This window comes from Prosopis cineraria, unplaced genomic scaffold, assembly GCF_029017545.1.
Source record: "Prosopis cineraria cultivar Desert tree isolate PC_DT_omini unplaced genomic scaffold, ASM2901754v1 PC4, whole genome shotgun sequence".
NCBI lineage: Eukaryota > Viridiplantae > Streptophyta > Magnoliopsida > Fabales > Fabaceae > Prosopis > Prosopis cineraria.
The window spans coordinates 3,808,596-3,829,990 of record NW_026555335.1 but is presented as its reverse complement, the minus strand read 5'-3'; the positions used below and the strand labels follow the sequence as shown (position 1 = coordinate 3,829,990).

General features: G+C 33.6%; 2 protein-coding genes across 2 annotated transcripts; both read right to left on the bottom strand.

The window, feature by feature from the left end:
• Positions 1-55: 55 nt before the first annotated feature.
• LOC129309647 (uncharacterized) lies at positions 56-9,234 on the bottom strand. Its single transcript, XM_054951302.1, has 13 exons — positions 8,839-9,234; positions 8,144-8,293; positions 5,236-5,406; positions 4,525-4,668; positions 4,029-4,134; positions 3,759-3,907; positions 3,467-3,592; positions 3,167-3,310; positions 2,962-3,049; positions 1,940-2,313; positions 1,371-1,694; positions 521-751; positions 56-354 (listed from the first exon to the last, which is right to left on the bottom strand). Exons 1-13 carry the CDS (start codon positions 9,064-9,066, stop codon positions 226-228), a joined length of 2,364 nt encoding a protein of 787 aa, XP_054807277.1. The 5' UTR covers positions 9,067-9,234; the 3' UTR covers positions 56-225.
• A 760-nt stretch (positions 9,235-9,994) lies between these two features.
• On the bottom strand, positions 9,995-11,974 carry LOC129309666 (putative vesicle-associated membrane protein 726). Its single transcript, XM_054951324.1, has 5 exons — positions 11,566-11,974; positions 10,800-10,941; positions 10,565-10,685; positions 10,405-10,467; positions 9,995-10,287 (listed from the first exon to the last, which is right to left on the bottom strand). The coding sequence occupies exons 1-5, from the start codon at positions 11,753-11,755 to the stop codon at positions 10,138-10,140; spliced, it is 666 nt and encodes a 221-aa protein (XP_054807299.1). The 5' UTR covers positions 11,756-11,974; the 3' UTR covers positions 9,995-10,137.
• Positions 11,975-21,395: the final 9,421 nt, after the last annotated feature.

Below are 21,395 nucleotides of genomic sequence, written 5' to 3'. Positions count from 1 at the left end.
TTAATAACCTAAAACAATCAAATCATAAACATACACACCAATGGCAAAGAAAAAATCCATAAATAGTTCTCATTCATTTTATATAAAGCCAAAAACTTGCGTATCGATGCTTTTTATCCACAAAATTTTCAAGAATGTAACGTGTCGCTTATCTCATATGGTTAAATGTGCATTCCGTTCAATATACACAATTGGGGGGCCTTGAGGAGTCGGGTGGCGAAAAAATCACAAAAATGTATCGCGTATTAATCGGGCTAATACCCGAGAAGATAATCTGTTGACAACTTCGGGAAGAATTTTGACAGATATTCCCGGCAGCACTGGTACGAGTTCTTGAATAATCTGAACAACATTCTGAGCCAATTGCCACCGACAAAGAAAGATCAGATAAAATGAATATGCAAATAATCTTGTAACCGAAATCAAATAATATATACATAATCCAATGAGGTAGACATCTAAGAAACATAGACTAAACAAGGTCCATAAAAAAGTATATTAGCACTAGATTCTTCATTACCTGATTGGAGCTGCTTGATAAAGAACTCCCTGCGGTCAAGAATTCCACTATTTTCTGGACATTATTCAGAATGATTTCATCCTCTTCGGTTATGGTAGGAATTAGAGCCGAAGGCTTGAACGGCCCAACGGTAGGTACCATACTAAAAACCGGGGTAGCATTCTGAATTCCTAATATTGACATTATTCTTACAAGTTGTTCCCTTGTAAGAGCATCGATGCCCTTGACAACCTGCTTTCCACAGGCAATAATGTGATGGTCAAAAAGGGTGAGTAAAATATATGATAACCAAACGTTGTTAAAAAATAAGGAAAATAGAAGGGATTGGAGTGTTTATCATACGAAGTTAAATTAAAACACTATCAGAGACTATGAAACAAATAATTTGCGACTGCTTATGATAAAGGGGATCCAGGACTAGGAGATCCAAGATAGATGTTAAGGGCTTTTTCTTTTTTTCTTTTTCTTTTGACCACAGAAGTTAAGGGCTATGTTTAAATCTAACATTGGAGCCTACACAACTATCTTATACTGACGTTAAAAGCAAGCTCCCACGTGAGCTCATTCACATGTTCTCCGGTCACCAAGCATAGAACTAGACCAATTTAAAGAACTAGACCAACTTAATTTCTTTAAAAAGTGTCACTGATTCCCAGTATTTATATCTGCCCACAGGATTAGGCAAACAAATAAGAAAATTTATATTAACGAAAAAAGAGGCTATTCTTCATTTATTCATTCATTTTTGGCCAAAAGAAGATATTCTTCATGCATCATGAGATCTACAGCGCGCACTTATTAACCAAATATATATTATAAAAGATATATGCTTCAGCACTTCCATACTAACCTCATCTAGAAGAAATTCTCGGAAAAAATTGCCCTTATCAGAGAGCAAAAATGCTAAAGCTGCCCTTGTTTGCACTGGCTGCTGTGACTGGGGTACAACAGACTGGAATCCAGGCAAGAGATACTGTGTCTGACTAGGAAGAATTCCAAGCTCAGCCATATTTCCGTTCAGATTCTCTCCACCTCCACTTTTTGCTGCAGTAATGAAGTTCTCAAAGGCTTGCATGACATCAATGAATCTTTCAGCATCAAAAACTCCAGATTTCCCATATATAGTGTACCGTAGAGCATTCCTCAGCCGAGGGGATTCATCCGTGAGGAGCCTCTATCAGTGAACATAATGAAAACCAAACTTAGATTACCCAGAAAAATCTAAATAGCATACATAAACACTAGCCAGTTACAATGTGATGATCTAGAATAAACTTTGGTTTCCGCACATTTTTCAAGTACTGTAGACTGTTCTCTGAGTCCCCAAAACAATAACCAATGCATAAGCCCACATATAAAGGATACAAGCCAGATAGCTTTAGAACGCCTAAAACAAAAGAAAACCATAGAACATTATACCTGAGCAATATATGGATAGGCCTCGTCAACAATGGCAAAGTCAGGATTCCCAACCAGAGCTATCCCTTCCAGAACCCCAATGGCCCTAATTATAAGAGCAAAGTATGGGGGTATCCTGAAAGGATAATCAAATGTAATTTGCGCCAAATCTGCTGCCAATTCCTGGAAGTTGATATTTTTTGCTCCTCCACCTTCAAGTGCCTGATCAAAAACTTTAGCCAGAACTGGCAAGATAGGCTCCAAATTGACGCCATCAGGAATGAAACCAAGTTTAACAAAGTCTTTAACAATGGCTGGGTAGTCCCGATGGATGAGGTGAGCAATTGCTTCAATCATTCCATACTTTTGATCATCAGTCAATTTCGTCACAAGCCCTGGTAGCAGCAAAAGACTTACAAAATCAGTCTAAATTATTAGGAAATAAAATAAAATTTTGAGTATTTAAAGCAGCGTAACAAGAAGGGACTAACAAAATAGTTTATTGCGGACATAATGTGCATTAAAATAAGATTAATTTACTAACACGTATGCAAAAAGGAAAGAAAACTAATCTAACAGCTTTTAGATAGGCAACAAGTGGTACGCAAAAAACCAAAACAATATTTCATTCCATGCATACTTGTACAGTTACTAGTAGCGTTGCAAGTTCAAATCCCAGTGACAAAATATTCTGCCTGTTAACTTCACAATCCTCATGGACAATGCTTGAAAAAACCATCTGCCTTGTGCAAGAGAAACTGCCTTCAGATGTAGTGGATAATTTCAACATAGGAAGAAAAATGGTAATATGATTGATAAAAGTAAAAGAAAATATCAACAGGAAGCTATAAGGTAACCTTATACATTAACCTATGAAGAAAAGGAGGATACATTCCCTAAAGTATTTTCTTAAACTCACAGTCAGACGCATCATAGGAAACCAAATCCTAAAAAGAAATGCAATGGGTATAAATAATACTACACATGATGCAGAAAGATAAACAATACAATATTCCACCAGATGCTGACAATATTAAGTTTACCAAAATCAAGTATGGCAAGTTTCCCATCAGGAGTACGGATCAAGTTCCCTGGATGTGGATCAGCATGAAAAAATCCAGTGTCGAGTAGCTGATAAAATAAAATAAATTAAAATAAATTAATACAACAATAACTAGGACAGAAAAATGGCAGCCTTCAAAATCTAGAGCCATCTAAAAGCTTTCAGAACAAAGCATAAAAGATTACTTGTTTCAGGTAGCAGATAACTCCAACATTAACGAGTTCTCCAACATCACTTTCTCTGCTCTGTGATAGCTTCTCTCCCTCAATCCATTCTGTGGTCAGAACCCTCCTTGATGTGTATTTGTCATATGTTTTTGGTATGACAACCTATATCTCAAACTGTCAGAAGAAGGATGCAAATTCTCCAGGACCTAGTGACTGTTGTTATAATATTTGTTGTTGACTGTGGTAAAACTAACCATACTTTATGCATAATATAATGGCAACAAAAAGAAAATCTAGATTAGAAGTGATCAGGCTCACCTGAGGTAGGTCTTTCTTCATCATTTCAGCAAAAAGGTTTCCATTTTCACCTTCATTAACATAGTCCAACTCCTCGAAGAAGCGAGCAGCCCACTCATCAACCAAGCCAACCACATCTACAGAGACCTGAAAATATATAGATAGAAAGCAACTGAGTTGAGAGGAAGACATTGACAATTAGTGATTAATTTTTTTGTCGACAACCAGTGTTGTCACTTTAAGAAATCAAGATCAAGATTTAATTTAATAGAAAGATAAGGTGTCAACTTATCTTTACAAGAATTTAACTAACCTGAGGAAACCTCCGGAGAACCAAACCCAGGTTCCTAATAACATACAAATCAATTGTAACAGTTTCAAGAACAAAAGGCCTCTGAACCTTAACAGCTACCAAATCTCCATTTTCCTTTAGACGGCCCTTATATACTTGTCCAAGAGACGCTGTATACATTTTCGTAAAAATTAATACGTGCATATTGATTGACTTAATTAACCTTGCAAAGAGAGGCTATACTTTTCTACTAAGAATCTATTATATCTAACTGGTTGTCTCGAGAGCTACCAGCGGCTATGGGAGAAGAGGAAAGTTCAGAATAGATATTCTGCCAGGGCTGACCAAGCTCCTCTTGAATTAAAGCCATTGCTATATCATCTGGAAATGAAGGAACCTTTAAAAGAAGAAGAATATCATCAGAAGCAATTCCCAAAATATGGGACACTATACTATAATCAGTTGACTCGAAAATTCTTGTAGTGGCAAGAGATCTTGGTTCTAACTGAATAAGATTACGCAGATTTTTAGATTTGCTGGAGAAATTGGGACCTTAAACCAAAGAGTTTCATCTTTCTGAATCTAAGCCCTAACTTATGATTCTGAAGTGGCTTTGACTAAAGAATACACTGCACTTGACTAATAAAATTTCTTACTTTTTTTGAGTATATCATTTTTGTCCCCATGCTGAGTACGAAGAAAGTGTGCATCAAATTCAAAGGGAACAAGACCATAAGCAGGGGAGGGAAGGAGGGAGAACGAGGCATGGAAGGAGCACTAGGGTTACCTTATCACAAAGCTTTTGCAGCTCTGTCATTGCAACAGGTGACAGTATATCAGGCCGAATGCTCAATGCTTGACCAAGTTTTATATAAGCTGGACCCAAAGATGTTACAATTTCCCGTAATTCAATGGCCCGAGCAACTTCATTCTGTTTATGGAAAAAGTAAATCAGAATAGCCACCACATGATAGTGAAAAATGCAACTTATATCATGGCTATGAAATATAAGGGCACTGATGCTTTTGTACATGACTATGATTATTGGCAATTACCCAGGAAACAGTAATGAACTTAACTGCGCCCACCGTAATTTGTGTATAAGGGATCATTTCATTCTCAATGCTTAAAAAAAGAAAAGAAAAGAACTCGCCTTAGAAGTTCTGTGTGTGCATGTTACTCTCATAAAATGTACCCATCAAGGAACTAGGGAAGTGGATTCAGTAGACCTGGTAGTGTCACACATCACACGTCACCTCTTCTCTTCTCAAGAAATTTAACAAGAAAAAGCAACTAACAAAACCTACTTTTTAATTTCCCTCCCCTTATAGTTTTATTTCCATCCCCAATATTGCTTCCATAACTTACAAACAAGTGACTACTTCAAAAAAAAAAAAAGGTTAGTTACAAATTCTATCATATCAACAGAACTAAAATATATGTGGTATCAGAATGCAAGAACAGCACAGATGCTAGATAGCATGACAGAGAAACTGACCTCCTTAACCTTCTTGTTAATAACGTCCAAGAGAAGTCTTGAAAGAAACCCACCAGCAACAGATAATAACTGGACAATGCGTGTAGCGACAGCACGAGGCCGTTTTCCCCAATATGCAGAAATGCTGGCAGGATCATAAACCAAAGGCAAGAACTCACTACTTTCATCAACCTAAAGAAACACAATGCCAAATGATGTCAGAAAAAGTCCTGTATTATTCTCTTTTTGAAAATTAATAAACAGTCTGTAGAAGATCTAGCACAATGATAAACAGCAAACAGAGAGGTCTGTTGAGGAAAGAGAAAAAATTAAACATATAATCTGAGAGCTAAAATAAAATGCAAATTATGTGCCTGAGAAATGAGAAAAGCATTGGCTTCCTATTTTAGCTAGTTTCATACAAGCTACTTATTTGATTAGCCAAATTTGAGCCGACACTGTCCTACTTTAAACATTCCAGGATCTACCCTGCGCTGGCTTCTATACGATTTTCAGCTGTAAGCATTTATTCTATTTGTTGATGAATGTAGCATCAAGGATTAGGTGATGGCAATTAAAAGATGAGAAGCAAGATATTTTCAAGCGGAATCTTTTGGACAAATGAATTTGGGAATCTCAGGGAAGTGCTAATATCATGTGGGAGGATATGGCTAAAAAAATAAGGGAAGTTGCAAAAGTAGTTTTGGGGGAATCAAAAGGTTCTGGTCCGAGAGATAAGGAGTCTTGGTGGTGGAATAATAGTGTACAAGACAAAATCAAACACAAGAAGAACTGTTTTAAAACCATGCATTTGTGTAACAATGAAGAAAATTGAGAGAGGTACCATACGGCTAAGAAGGAAAGTAAGAAAGCTGTAAGTGAAGCTTGTTCTAAAGCTTTTGAAGAATTTTATAAGAACCTTGAGATGAAGGAAGGAGAACGAAACATTTATAAGATTGCTAAGAGTAGAGAAAGAAAATCAAGAGATTTAGAACAGATAAAGTGTATAAAGGATGAAGAGGGAAGAATTTTAGTTACAGATGATGAAATTAAAAATAGATGGGAAACTTACTTTTTCAAACTTTTCAATGATGAAGAGGGTTCATCTAGTAACTTGAAGGATTTAGTAACCCGTGAAGGAGAACAAAATTTATCATTCTATTGAATAATACATGATAAGAAAGTCAAGGAAGCTCTTAAAAAAATGGTAAATAGTAGAGCCAACGGACCTGATTGTATATCTATTAAAGTGTGAAAATATTTAGGTGAAGAAAGGGTGAGATGGTTAACTAAGTTATTTAATGTGATTTTACGGTCCAAGAAAATGCCTGACGAGTGGAGCAGAAGTATATTAATTCCTATTTATAAAAATAAAAGGGATATTCAGAATTGTACTAACTATAGAGGGATTAAACTCATGAGCCACACAATGAAATTGTGGGAGAAAGTAATTGAGCACAGGTTGAGATTGGAAACAAGTATTTTTGAGAATCAGTTTGGTTTTATGCCAGGTAGATCGACTACAGAGGCGATTTATCTATTAAGAGGATTAATGAAAAAGTATCATTGTAAAGATAAAGATTTACACATGGTTTTTATTAATTTGAAAAAAGTTTATAACCGCATACCAAGAGAAGTGCTTTTGAAAGCCTTGAAAAAGAAGGGAGTACAGATTATTTATATTAAAGTCATACAAGATATGTATAGGGGGTAAAAACTAGTATAAGAACGTCTAGTAGTCAAACAAAGGACTTTCCTATAAAGAATGGACTACATCAGGGATCATTTTTGAGTCCTTATCGGTTTAACTTGATCCTAAATGTTTTGACGGAACATATTCAAGAGGAAATTTTCAATTGTATGCTCTTCGCAGATGATATAATTCTTATAGCAGAGACAAGAGAAGGGGTTAATTGTAAACTTGAGTTATGAAGGAGGACATTAGAGTCGAAAGGTTTCCGTTTGAGTAGGAGTAAGACGAAATATTTACATTATAAATTTAGTAAGAGACTAGTCGACAGTAATTTGGAAGTGAAATTGGAAAATCAAATTATATCTCAAGTAGAAAAGTTTAGATATTTGGAAACCATTACTCAAAATGATGGTGAAATCAGTGAGAATATTTCACATAAAATTTAAGTTGGGTGGTTTAATTGGAAAAAAATTAAAGGAGTTATTTACGACTGTAAGGTGCCTAATAAACTTAAAGGAAAGTTTTATCATACTACTATCAAACTGACTATGTTATATAGTAGTGAATGTTGGGCTCTAAAGGGATAGCAAGAACATAAAGTTGGAATAGCAGAGATGAGAATGTTACGATGGATGTGCGGACATACACGTAAAGATAAAATTCAAAATAAACGTATACACGAAAAAGTGAGGGTAACACCTATTGAGAAAAAAAGGTAGAAAATCGTTTGAGATGATTTGGGCATGTACAAAAAAGACCACAGGAGGCACCAGTGAGAAGTGAAGCATATAATTTTGAGCCCTATTAAGAAGGGTAGAGAAAGGCCCAAGAGAACACTCTTCAAAATTGTTAAACGCAATCTCTTAATTAATAATATTTCCGAAAGCTTGATAAATGATAGAGCATATTGACGTCTTATAATCCATATAGCCGACCTCACCTAGTGGGATAAAGGCTTGTTGTTGTTGTTGATGAATGTAGTTGATTTCTCTCTTCAAATGTACGAGAGTCACGATTCAATTGTATATGAATTGCAAACTGATGATTTCAATTTATCCCCCCCCTAAAAAAAAAAAATACATTACCCAAATGGCTTTCATTTGCAACAAAATTACACGCTCAGATTCACAACAAAATATGTGCAAATATAGAAGACTCGCTAAGGTCACTCAGTAGTTAGACCGAGATCATGATTAGTTTATTAGAGTTAGACATTACATTTGTAAGTGTAAATACCTCAACAAGACGAAGCTGAACATTATCCTCAGCAAACATTGAATCTCTTAAATTTTGTCCTCGAAGACCTCTCATGAGTGTTGCCAACTGCTCATTTTCTTCCATTTGTGCCCTGACCCTTTTAATCTCCTGAGAAACATCGCCAATTTTCTGCCGGTTGCAAGGAGTTAGTTCAGGTTAAATCCAACACCGACTAGATATAAACCCAAACACGGGAAATCAAACCATCCATTCAACCGACCGACAAGGCGATAACTTTAAAAATAAACCCCAGAAAATTTAAAATAGCAGAGGAAATCTTATTGAAAAGAGCGAGGTAACAGTGCGTGAGAAGGATAGCTGTATTCCTGATCAAATAAAAATAAATTTAACGAAGAATGAGAAGAAGGGAAACAACAAGCCACTACATCAAAAACAGTATAGGTAGAACCACGATCATTTTTATTAACAACAAGAGGCACTAAAGCTCCATAAGCTAAGAAGCCAACTGATTATCATGTCCCAAAGTAAATGATCGCGAGAGCCTAACTAAAAATTATAAAACATATATACTCAACCACGAAGTGGCTTAAAGCAGTATATGGTAATATCCCGTGAATTAAATATGGAGTCCTCTTAAAAGTGCGAATACGTTGACATTCCAGAGAGCAATATCTACCCAAAAAAGAAGTCAAATTCAGGGTCTAGTAAGTTACCGTAGAGACACCATTGACAGATTGAGGCGGCGAAGACCTGGAAGAACCATTGGGAGCACGTGCCGGACGAGACGCAGTTCTTGTGGGCCTGGGTTCGGCAGAGACCGCGGTAACCCGACCAAGCCGTCGGTGAACCCGAACCTTGTTCCTGCTAATTGAGAGTTGAGAAGGAGACCAGCGACGAAGGGGATCGATTCCGCAGTAAACGAGCTGTGAAGCCGCGTCCATGGTGGAACCGTACAACCTGTTACGAGTGAGCGAAAGCTTGGAAAAACTTGAGAGAGAGGGAGTAGAATTTGGTAGCGATGGTGGTGGAGATGCGTGAGTGGACTACCGAAAGTGGTGCGAAAGGGGCAAGATGTTCTACCGTTTTGGTCGATGTGAAGGGTGGCCGTTGAGGAGACACGTGGCCATAAGGAGCGACGGAAAATTTATTTGTTCATACGCATTTTCTTTTGATGCATGCATATTTGCATTTATATTTTGCGTCATTTTTTGTGCCCGGGAATCGCGACTGGCGCAATTGGCTTGGCCGTGAAATAATGAATGGGAGACATGGAATGTCGAAACACGACAAGATGGCCTCTCGAATATTTTCGCAAGCCACTCGTTCCATGGGTGAATCGTGATTCACGAATATGCACACGCACTCATGCCACTCAAAAATCATTTATGACATTAAATCGTTGAATAATGTTAAGTAGACTGAAATATTTTTCAACTCAGTTAATTTGAGTATATTAGAAATGATGCCTCTCAATTAAAATTAGATGGATGAATAAAAAATCTTTATATATAGGTAATTTGCTTGGAGCTGATTGCATTTATCGATCCATTTAATTCACCCCGGTTGTAGAGAAAATAGAAAGAACTAAATGACATTTTAGATTTTGTCAAATGACATGTTTGTATATGAGAAAAACTTATATACTTAGTCTTAAAATATTTATTTTCAATTAAATCAAAATATATGTATCTATTATAAATTATTTACTTTATAATAAATTTTTATTTTTAATATTATTAATACGTTAAAATTTATATGTCATGATTTAATTAGATGATAGTAGATCAAGCATATAAGAATAAGTATATAAATCCTGTGTGTGTATGAATAATAATCTGATTAGTAAAAATAAAAAGAATTAAGTTTATAGAGCAAGAAGGAACTGATTACCATTAACAAAAGAACATATTCAACAGAGGTTGTAAAATGAGAAACAGCGGCACAAACGTGCGTAAGGAACAAAAATGAATATGATACGTTTGAATGGGAGGGAGCAGGAAAGAACACTAGAATCAACTTATGCAGCTGAATCCACGACAAACAGACATAAAAATGATCAAAAACAAGGCAATAACGATACCAAAAACAATCAACTTCATCTTCATGTTTTGAATCCACATTCTCCTCTTCACCTTTGTGCCCTGCGTTTTAAAATCCTGTGCCTGCATATAACATATATTCGCCAACATTAACGATTAATTAGATCCATGAAATCATTCATTAATTAAATAAGAAGAAAGTATTGAAAATCGCTATAAATGCTCAATGCACGCACAAACCTGTGAACGAAGGTTTTCAGTCTTGTCCACTAGCAATTCAATCTTCTCTCCACGGTCAAGAACCTGTTAAAAAAAAAACTCTTATTAATCCGAGACACTGTACGATGATGGTTAAAATATTTAGAGCGTGGAAACCAGTAATTAATAGTGAGAATGTTGCCTTTTCAATGTTCTCCATCATCACACCCTTGACTTCAGAAACTTGAGCCTTCACTTTCGCAAGCTTGCTTATCTCTTCAGGATGATCCACACAGTACTGCATTTGCTCTTTCAACTTAGGCCTACAAATTAACACATCATCCTCATTAGAATTAATTAGCGAATGCCTTAATCAATGATTGACGGATATTCACCAATCAACTTAATTTTTATGGTTGATATATAAATATATATACCCAAATTCTTTGTTGAGGCCACGAGTTGAAGCAGTGGCTGCTTTGCCTCCGCCATATTTTTTTGTGAATTCTTCTTTGATGCGCTCCAGAAACGCAATGGGAATCTGTCTTCCCGCAGATTCAACGGCCACCACACAATAGGCTACCAAATCAATTACAATATATAAGTCCGTCATCATTTTTATCTCTTTTAGATGCAACCAATATACATTTCAAATCATTCTTCTTTTATTTATTTCCTACTTCTCTGACACGTATCCCTCGACTTACCTTGTGCATTCTTCATCAATTGCTTTTCCATTTTGTATATTGAATAAACTAATTAATGATTAATCATTTAGGTTTCTTTTCTTCTAGTGTCGAACAATATGTAAGATTGTAAGGAAAATTATATGATCATCATAATGTATCAGGAATCAAACATGTCTACATTCAGTTATAACATGCCATATGTGTTTCATATTTAAATCAATAACAAAAATAAAACAGCAAAATTTTGATCGAACCAAGGTAACTTCAATCTTGTCTATCTCTAAGATTATCTCGCCTCATTCAATTCCATTATTTTCAGATACTTGTTAGCCAACGTGAATACGAATATCAGAAGTACCAGATGAATAAGTCAAATTTATTTATGACGTCAAAATACAAGCAATCAGATTTTGAAGGGGGAGGCAGTGACACGCCCCAGAAAGCAAATGCCGAATGCGAAAAGGGGCAATAATATATAATAATTATGAAGATTCAAAATATGAAGGTGACGTACTGAAGCCATTCTCAACGAGGTAGTTGAAAGTGTGACCATCGCAATTGTAAGTGAATCTGTTATTGGAAGAAGGAAGCTTCTGGAGGCATTGAGAGGCGATGGTTGTGAAATTTCCGGTGAATTCAGTGTACTCTGCGAGAACCATGGTGCCTCGAGCCACGAAGCTGTAGATCAGAGATTTTTGTCCCATGTCTTCAAAAAACCCGACCCCGAATCAATGAATCTAAGAAATTCACAGAGGGTCGATCGGTCGGAAAGGAGGAGAACCAGAGAGAGAGAGATCATGGATAGAGAACAAAGATGCTGGATTTTCGTTTTGTGTATGGATGAGCAAATTATGTTTGCGACGTGAGAAACATGCGGAACGAGATGGAGGGTGATACATCTAATCTTAAAATAGCATGTTTATGGGTTGATTTGTGCTTATGACAATGTCAAAGTCGGTCCTCGAAATTTTAATTCGTGATGTTGTCAAATTGTTTTCATAGACACAGTGTAAATAAAAAATTAGTATTAAGGCAGAGTGTCAATTATTTGGGAAAAAGATGCGATGGGTACATTGCATTATTTGTGATTTGTGTAATTAAAATATTTTAAGTAATTTTAAATAAAATTTTGTATAATATTTTTTAAATTAATTTTATTTTTATAATAAAATGCATGTTTGATTTACTATATTTTTCTCTCTAAATTATCATTAATATCAGAATTAATTTATATTTAATATTATATAAATATTATATTTTTATTGAACATACTACAAACGACATGAAACACCCAATTCATTTAAATATTTTTCAATAATTATTTTGCTTGTGATAGAATTTAATATTAATTAATGACTGTTAGAGTAGTTCATGCGGTGACTTAAATATGAAATTTATAAAATATGGAGTAAATATATTAAATGTAAATTCTAAATCTTTTAGAAGCATCTTGTTATTAAAGGAATTTATTGTTGATAAATTATATTTTTTAGTTTTTTACATGTAAAAGTAAAACTCACCATAGTTCGTATTAATTGCATGGAGTGAAAAAATGTAAGAGAAAATCACACCTAGGTCCTATAAAACAAGTCCCATTAAGTGGAGAAAATACTTTGTAGCCCCTTGATCCTTTAATATGAATAATTTAGCAAGTAAAGTTACTCATTTTTCCTAATTGAATCAAAAGGAAAGGATGAAGGAAAGAGAAAGCATTCAACGTGAGGGAAGTAATGAGCTAAGCTCTCCTAATCATCTTCGAAAAATTGAGCTAGATAGGATCATTTTGTAGCTAAAATGTGAACATATTATAAATTCTCTCATCCAATATTACTGCATTTTCAATCTTATAAGTATGTTTAATGTCTGTAAGTGTACGAGTTCACTAAGGAATAAAGCCCAGCTTCAACCTTCAAATTTAGTGTTATTGTGACCTTGCCGAATAAGGTGAATAATGAAATTGGTTTGTATGTATTCCTTGTTAATCATTTAATTTGGTCTTTTATTGTTTGTTAGTAGAATAAAGTCATATAAGTTGTCTCTTTCTCTATTTATAGGTATATCAGTCGTAGGTGGTCTCTCTTTCTTTTTTTATGGGGTATATTTGTGGTAGGCAATCACTGACCTTGCATTTATAATAGTGCATTTGATATTTTAGTGCTACTTGATTGAGCTGATAAATCTATTATGAAATGACAAAATTTGTTGTTAATAGTTTTGAGCGTGAGTTGTCAATATACTATTGGCAATTGTCAATATGTTGTGTATAGTGTAAGTTAAGTTGATAAATCTATTATGAAATGGCAAAATGTGTTGTTAATCATTTAGGCATAAATTATTATTATGTTATGAGTAATTATCAATATGTTGCATAGCGCAGATTGAGCAAATAAATCTATAATGAAATATATAAGGGGAGTGTAAGAATAAGAATAATAAATAAAGGGACAACATATGAAGAGTTAAGAAGAATGTTATCATTAATCATGGGATGTGAAAACAATAGAAGTCAAATGAAATTCACGACAAGCATCAACAGAAGCACATTTATATTTGTGGTAGGCAATCATTGACCTTGCATTTATAATAGTGCATTTGATATTTTAGTGCTACTTGATTGAGCTGATAAATCTATTATGAAATGACAAAATTTGTTGTTAATAGTTCTGAGCGTGAGTTGTCAATATACTATTGGCAATTGTCAATATGTTGTGTATAGTGTAAGTTAAGTTGATAAATCTATTATGAAATGGCAAAATGTGTTGTTAATCGTTTAAGCATAAATTATTATTATGTTATGAGTAATTATCAATATGTTGCACAGCTTAAATTGAGCAAATAAATCTATAATGAAATATATAAGGGGAGTGTAAGAATAAGAATAATAAATAAAGGGACAACATATGAAGAGTTAAGAAGAATGTTATCATTAATCATGGGATGTGAAAACAATAGAAGTCAAATGAAATTCACGACAAGCATCAACAGAAGCACATTTATAGATCTTGTTAAGGATAATAGAGTAGAACATCTAATTAGATATAAATAAAGAAAGTGTCCACACATAATATTTCATGTTCAGGTGCATTGATATTCACCAATATGCTAACCTAAATATTCTTGCAGCCATCAAAGACTAAAAGGCCTCCAGGAATGCCTAGGATGAAAGGACACGCATCTCAATTTCAAAACAAGAAGGTTTATCGTTGTGGAAGATGTCGTGTGTAAGGTCTCCCTTATTAATCTATAATGAATCCTAAAATTAAGGTAATTAAGGGACTAATCCAAATAAATTATCAAGTTTATAAAATTTACATAAATGGGACCTCAAGTTTTCAAAATTTAAAATGCCATAAAATAATTTCATAAACTAAAATCAAAACAAAACCTGTATATGAAAGCACGAATATCATATAAGATAAGATAACATCAAATTGAAGTTAAAAGCAGAAATAGTAATTCTAGCACAATATGTCATTACGGCTTAACATGCAAAACCCATGACAATGCTAAAATATGCCAAACATTCATTAAGAGGTAGATAATGTTGCTTTCCATTTGCTTCTCAGTTAAGATAGAAGAAAACCATAGTTATGTAAAACTCTATAAAACCATCTTACCCAAGTGAATCGAGGCTCAAGCCAAACCTTAGACCTAATTCTAAGATGACGCTAGCCATGGATGTGAATTCTATGTTGTTGTAGAAAGATATTATGCTTAACTAAAATGTTTAAACCTCCACAAGAGACTCTAATCTATAAAACTCAATGACTACGCCACTCATGAGCTAAAAGAGGAAGATTTAATTAGGTTAAAGACATGTAACGTGACATCACATTAGGTGAGAAAACGAAGTTAAATTTATGAAGCTTGAGAATATAGGAGTTTCTGATGATGTTAAGTCTGACGTAAGCAATTTAACGATGTGGCAACATGAGGTTAAACTTGTATTCACAATTGTTAAATTAGCCATAGTGATTTCTAGTGATATAGACACTTGTTGATTTTGAGTTAGAGATGGTTCATCGGACATATGTGGTAAATTGTGAGAAAGTAATTTGAGACATTTATCATCAAAAGAATCAGAATTGTCTATCAAACAAGAGAGCTTTCTCTTTTGACAATGCAGCATTAGAGATGTTACATGCCAGTTACCATTTGTCTCCTAAAAAAAGTATTTTGTGTCTCATCTTGCATATGCAAAGTCTACGATCAATCTTCAATTTCAAAGGTCAGTAAAAGTGAAGAATTTTGAATCAAAAGTGGCCTCCAATTAAAAACATGTTATGAAAAATCCAACCAATCAAAAGTCATTTTAACTGATTCTTTATGAGAGTATTTTAGAAACCACTTTTGAGCAAAAGAAATGAAAGAGAAGGACAGAAAATTTGAGCAATTCTAATGAACATGTCCTATGTAATGGCAGTTAAAACAAAGTCAATGAATTCTTTCATAATGGATTGAAAAGCCAAACTCTGATCTCAAAGAGAAAGATAGAACTCCTTGCAATTTTAATGGTTGTTGAATATTAATTAAAACACAAATGCACGTGCCAAAGTGTTGAAAACAACTAGCTCGATCACAATAAAGAAAAGAACCTAAGGAATTCCAAATGAAAGAAGCATAATAATTAGTATAAAACTATATTTCTAACCTAGTTATATGAACCCAGAGAGGCATATATTGAAAAGAGATGTCTTGAAGTCTTAAAAAAGGCATCAATTTTTGCAATATCAGCATACTGCCATCAAAAACCCATGGAACATTTTAAAGCATGTAGTTTTTGTCATAAGAACTACTGAAAAACACAAGAAACTGATTAGAGTGACATTGAACAGCACTAACATATCCTCTTGATGTTTAGAAACTTAAGATAAAAGTCTGTAACTTTGATGGATGAAACTAATATTGATCATAAACTTTCACAAAGTGATTTTTACACCAATCATGATTTGGAAATTTGTTATAAGAAGAAGCAGCCATGAAAGATCAAAAAAGATGACTTAGAAAGGTAGAAAAAGGTAAGATGAAAATAAACACTGTTGCTAAAGTAATAGGCATAAAGAGAGGGGGCTTCAAAAAAGAGAGAGAGAACACTCCCTATTAATTGTTATAGTTAAAGTGTAAGGGATAGTAAATTATTTAATAGGCTTTTCACATTTAATGCATGCCTATATTAAAAAGGAATGTATGGCATCCATACTTAACATAAAAGTCCAAAATAAAGGTCAAGCCTAGTGGGCTGCCTATTTAAGCTTTTTTTTTATAGGACTTGACTTTACTCCATTTATCCACTCTCCACTTCCTCTCTTAACCTTTGGATTCATTTTTAAATGGTTAAGATTTAATACTTCATAAAATTATTATTAAAATGTAAAATTTATGATAAATAAATTTTAAATACAACTAATTTTATCTAAATTACAATTCAAGATTTATTTTGAAATGTTAAATCTCAACAATTCAAAAATGTACCTAAGAGTTGAGATGAGAGGTGAAGATAGGATAAATGGAAAGAAGTCAAATCCATTTTTATAAGAGTTTATTTTGGAAAAAAATTTGACATTTCTAGAGAAATCAGGCTTTGACTCCTCGCCTTGGTATGCCTTGATAAAAAGGCTTAAGTGGTGTGTTTTTATTTTGCCAAAAAATTTTCAATTTTAAAATCAAATTTAAATTTTATAATATATGTTATCATGTTGATGCTCTAGAATTAAAATTTCTATTATTTATTTTTAAATTTTGAACATTATAATCTGTAATTTAAAAATTTTAAAACATAAATATTTGTTTACAAGCTCTACCCTGAGCTATTTAAATAAGAGCCAGGCTTCAAAAAATTATTGATTTTAGGGTGACTAGATTTATGGACAGAGCCATATGGGTCAGCCAGACCATTTTTAGAATTCTAGTTCAATGGATTATAATACGATAGTGCAATAAAAGCACGTATTAATTAGTATCCTTTACAATGTCAAACATGCACTAGTTTGTTTGTAATTAGAGAATAAGTTAATATTAGTCAAGTTTAGTCTTGAAATATAGGGAGCAATTGAGTTTGTTGTGAAGATTTTGCTAGTGCTCTGCAAGTGTGATTGATGAACTAAAAGATGAAAAGCTTTTTCCATATAACTAAGAGATTGCTGAATATCCAATGCCCCGTCTAACATAGTGGAAATGATTTTGATAAAAATGGATATGGAAGTAGAGATAGATATACAAATATGGATAGATATGAAGTTTAAAATTATGTTTGGTATGTTCATGAAATTAAAAGATTTTTTATTAAATATTAATGTTAAAAATATGAAAAATACTAAAATGCTCTCATCTAAAAAAATTTGGCTCAAACTAAAACACTCAAATCTAAGGAAAAATCCTTATCCCAAAAAACTCTGCCCCAACTTGAATAACCTAAATCAAAGCAAAAATCATATAAGTAAAAATCAATCAAATACATTTCATTTCTATAGAAATCAATCAAAAATTGCAACTCATTAGAAATTTTAGAAATAGCTAAAGAACCTCCATGGACTCAAATTGGGTTAGGCAAATAATGCATTCAAGCCCCTTCTTTTAGCATCTCGATGATCCAAATCTAAAAATGGGTAACAACTCAATCACCACCTAATTAATGATGGAGTTCTTCCTTCTTGAATTGATAGCACTTGTATGTGAATTCCTCAAGGTTTCCTCCATCGAAATGACCATGCTCAACTTAAATAGAGACCCTATCCCTCTTCTACCATGGCAATTTCCCAATGGTGGAGGAGGAGGCAAAGATTTTCCCTTGTCGATGTCATTACGGTCAAAGCTAAAGATAGGGTTTTAACAGTAAATCGATAAGGGAGGGGGAAGAAGACAAAGCGATAAAGGTAGCAATAGTGGAATCAGCGAGGGAGGAGGTTCTCAATGTTGGTGAAGGCAATAGCACAAGTGACAATGGCTAAGCAATAAAGGTTAAAGATTGAATGTTGGAGGTCAGTCTTTAGCACCGATGCCTAAGTTGCTAATGTTCATAAGAAGGTAGGAGGGGACAAAAGAGGAAGGGTAAAAAATGAAAAAAGAGATATGGAATTGCAAAACTAAGGTTTTTTTATAGAACCTAACTCCATCAATTTGGATGGAAATGATGTCTATATGGAAGCTAAATTCAACCTCATTTTAACCAACCAAATATAAAAACATTTCTAAATCCATTCCCACCTTCTCAATTTCACCATATCAAATGAGCCCTACCTAAGGTTATGATTTGATTTATTACCGAAGCCTTGAGTTGGCACTTCAATTATCTATGCAAGGCAAAGTTGCACTAAATAGTTTTCTATCCCAACTCAAATTAACATGAGTGGTAAGGACTTTTATCTCTTAAATAAGTGGTTAAGAATTTGAATGCCAACCCTTATATATGTAGTGACTCAACTGTGTTGGGTCTATCTCGTGTGTTTAGTACTTCAACGGAGAAAATCTCTACCATTGGCAATGTCTATTCTTCGTACTAAAAATATTATTAATTTTTAGTTTTATTAATGCATTCATCTCATTGAATTGCTTCATTTTACATTATGAGCAAGTTTATCATTGCTATATATTTCCTCCGATCTCTATTATAAAGCACATTTTAAAAGAATTCTATGACTCTTAATATAAAACACATAGAGAGTTTTTTTATCACAATTGTCTAATTTTGCATTTATTGCAAGTTTAATTTTATGATTTATTGCATATTGTATATATCTTTCCCAATTCTTAATAAGGGTAAAGTTGTATTTTTTATTTTAAAACATATTTAATAAGCCAACTATCATTTACTAATTATAGTAAAGCAGTTGAAAGTGCCTTTTAATACTTTTTTTAATACAAGTATACAAGCCCAATGCTTAGGGAACGTAACTGCACAAGTTAGATAAAAAAGATCAACAAAAGTTTAACCAAACTCACAGTCACGCTACATTAAGGGCCTACAAACTTCAAGGATTGTGTGCACTGATATCAAATTCTAGCCCATTCCATGAGCATTCCTTATAAGGAAGTTTGCCATCCTTATAGTTTCTTGATATGCTGGATAAATATTTACCACCCAATCAGAACACATCAGGCTCCTAGTTTCTTCAAGGATATATCTGAATCTATAATCAACTCCTAACATGTTGGGTTTATCTTAGGTCGGATTCTTCAATAGGAGGAAAATTAATAGGTACAGCGAGATCAACATTAACCAATTAGTCTCTTGAATATAAGTTCTTAAAATAGTCCCTTGCTATAACTTTTAACTCTTCTTGATTAGTAACCCATTTGTAACCTTTCTCAATGTTCACATGATATTAGAAGGGAATAACATAATCACCACATCACATCATTGAAATTAAAGAAAACATTAATTTTAAAATTACTTAGGAACCTAATACTTCTTTCTAAAAAAAACATTTGAAATCGATCTCATATCAATCAATGCACAGCGGAAACAAAAAAGACTGCATTCACATCCTTTAAAACATAAATCAAGGACAAATAATTATTCTTAACAGAGGACAATACATCACGACTTGTACTACAATCACTATTATCATGCATATTTACATCTTCATATATTACAATCTTAGCCCATAGTCACATTTCACTACTATTCACACACAAACGGGCTATGATTCACAAAATTATCATATATGACAACAAGTATGTATATGCATCTTATGACAACTTAGTCATTTATAAATTTACAACAAAGCAACCTCACTATGCCAATCATGACTCTTTCATTTTGCCTCACTCACTATCTGAACCTGTAAAAATATAATCATGGGGTAGTAATAGAATAACTTGCTACTACTAATTATCACATATAACTGTAAATAAATACCTCTTAAACATAAACAAGTAAAACCATATAATATAAATCTCACTTCATAAAAACCATTTTTTGCATCAAATAATCACCATTAGCATGATTAACCACCATCAAAGTCTCCATTGCATCTCGATTAAAACCATAGGTTGTAATAGGCAAATCATACACTCGTTAACTGAAGCACGCCTTTAATAATAGAATCACCTAGTCAAAGGTATTCTATCCCACTTCCAGACTATGAGTTTTTCCTACCACACACAATGAGCGTCGTTATTCCAACACCACATCACACAGATGCTAAGGAGCGCAGATCTCTAACATTATACCTCATACGAGCACTAAGAGGATAATTTCTAACATTGCACTACAATAGGCACTAAAGAGATGAAATTCTCTAACACCGCACCCTGTCAGGTACTAAGGAGAATAAATGTCATATGAACTTTGCTACTTCTCCTTATAGGTGAACTCTCACCCCCTTATAATCATACTCACATACAAACCATTTGTTTGTATTTAAATCCATTGATATAGTTATATAGTTGTATATTTTCACAAACTCATTTTTTTGAAATCATTTTCATGTAACAATCATTTATTTTCTCAAAACATGCATAATTTAAAATAATTTTATGCAATAGTTATAATACTCACAAACAATTATAGTAGACAATTAGATAGAGTAAGTTATTTAGTTATTTCAATCCTTCTGTCATAATAAAGGGTTACCCGTGGATCTCTCTAACAATTAATGTCCCCACACACTTTCTCTCCTAATACATACACACCATACAGTAATCTACGCACAATTAGTGCTATTAGTTAATTAATAAAATTGACTACAAGTACTAATTATCACTTAAAATCACATCTAACTATTTATTTCCTTTCACTTAGTTAGTTTAGGTTTGCTATGCCCTACTCATCCCTTCTATCACTTTTATCAGTTCTAACATACCTTCTTCTAAATTTCCATTCTCATTTTCTCTTAGTTTAAGGTCAATTTAAGTATACAATCTCAAAACTTTATTGTTTAACTCAAAAATAGTTGTAAAACTTTAATTCAATTTTTAGAAACATTTTCATTACTAAAGGGTAAGAAACAAATCCTTTAAAATTTTTCAATTCAATTTCTTTATTATATAAATCGAGGAAAATTAGTGTACAATCAAAGCTAGCAGCGATACAAAACTTACCTAGCAAGTTATCAATTGGAAATGTCTCCCAAAACCTCAAATCTTCTTGCCTTAACAGAGCTTTGCTCTCTTCTCTCTCTCTCTCTCTTGCTCACGTCTCCTGCCTTCTCCTTTCTGATTTCCCAAGCTATACACGTAGTTATTAACCATTTTTCTGTGCTATGCGTTGTGGTGCATGGCTGCATGCAGCTTGTGCCGTTGCGCGTGGCACAGTGATGGAAATTCTCACTGTGCTTGTACGCTTCATTTTAAAATACAATTCTTCCAATTAGACTTGCTCATTCAACATTCCCCAAAGTCAAA

Excerpts from the sequence above, each read along its gene's own strand:
- LOC129309647 (XM_054951302.1), bottom strand. The coding sequence starts at position 9,066 with ATGGACGCGGCTTCACAGCTCGTTTACTGCGGAATCGATCCCCTTCGT. Across the intron at positions 3,908-4,028 it reads CTCTTCTCCCATAGCCGCTG|CGTCTCTTGGACAAGTATAT; the intron begins GTAGCTCTCGAG and ends AAATGTATACAG. Across the intron at positions 3,593-3,758 it reads TTCTCCGGAGGTTTCCTCAG|GTCTCTGTAGATGTGGTTGG; the intron begins GTTAGTTAAATT and ends ATATATTTTCAG.
- LOC129309666 (XM_054951324.1), bottom strand. The coding sequence starts at position 11,755 with ATGGGACAAAAATCTCTGATCTACAGCTTCGTGGCTCGAGGCACCATG. Across the intron at positions 10,468-10,564 it reads TGATGGAGAACATTGAAAAG|GTTCTTGACCGTGGAGAGAA; the intron begins GCAACATTCTCA and ends TTTTTTTAACAG. Across the intron at positions 10,288-10,404 it reads CTGAAAACCTTCGTTCACAG|GCACAGGATTTTAAAACGCA; the intron begins GTTTGTGCGTGC and ends TGTTATATGCAG.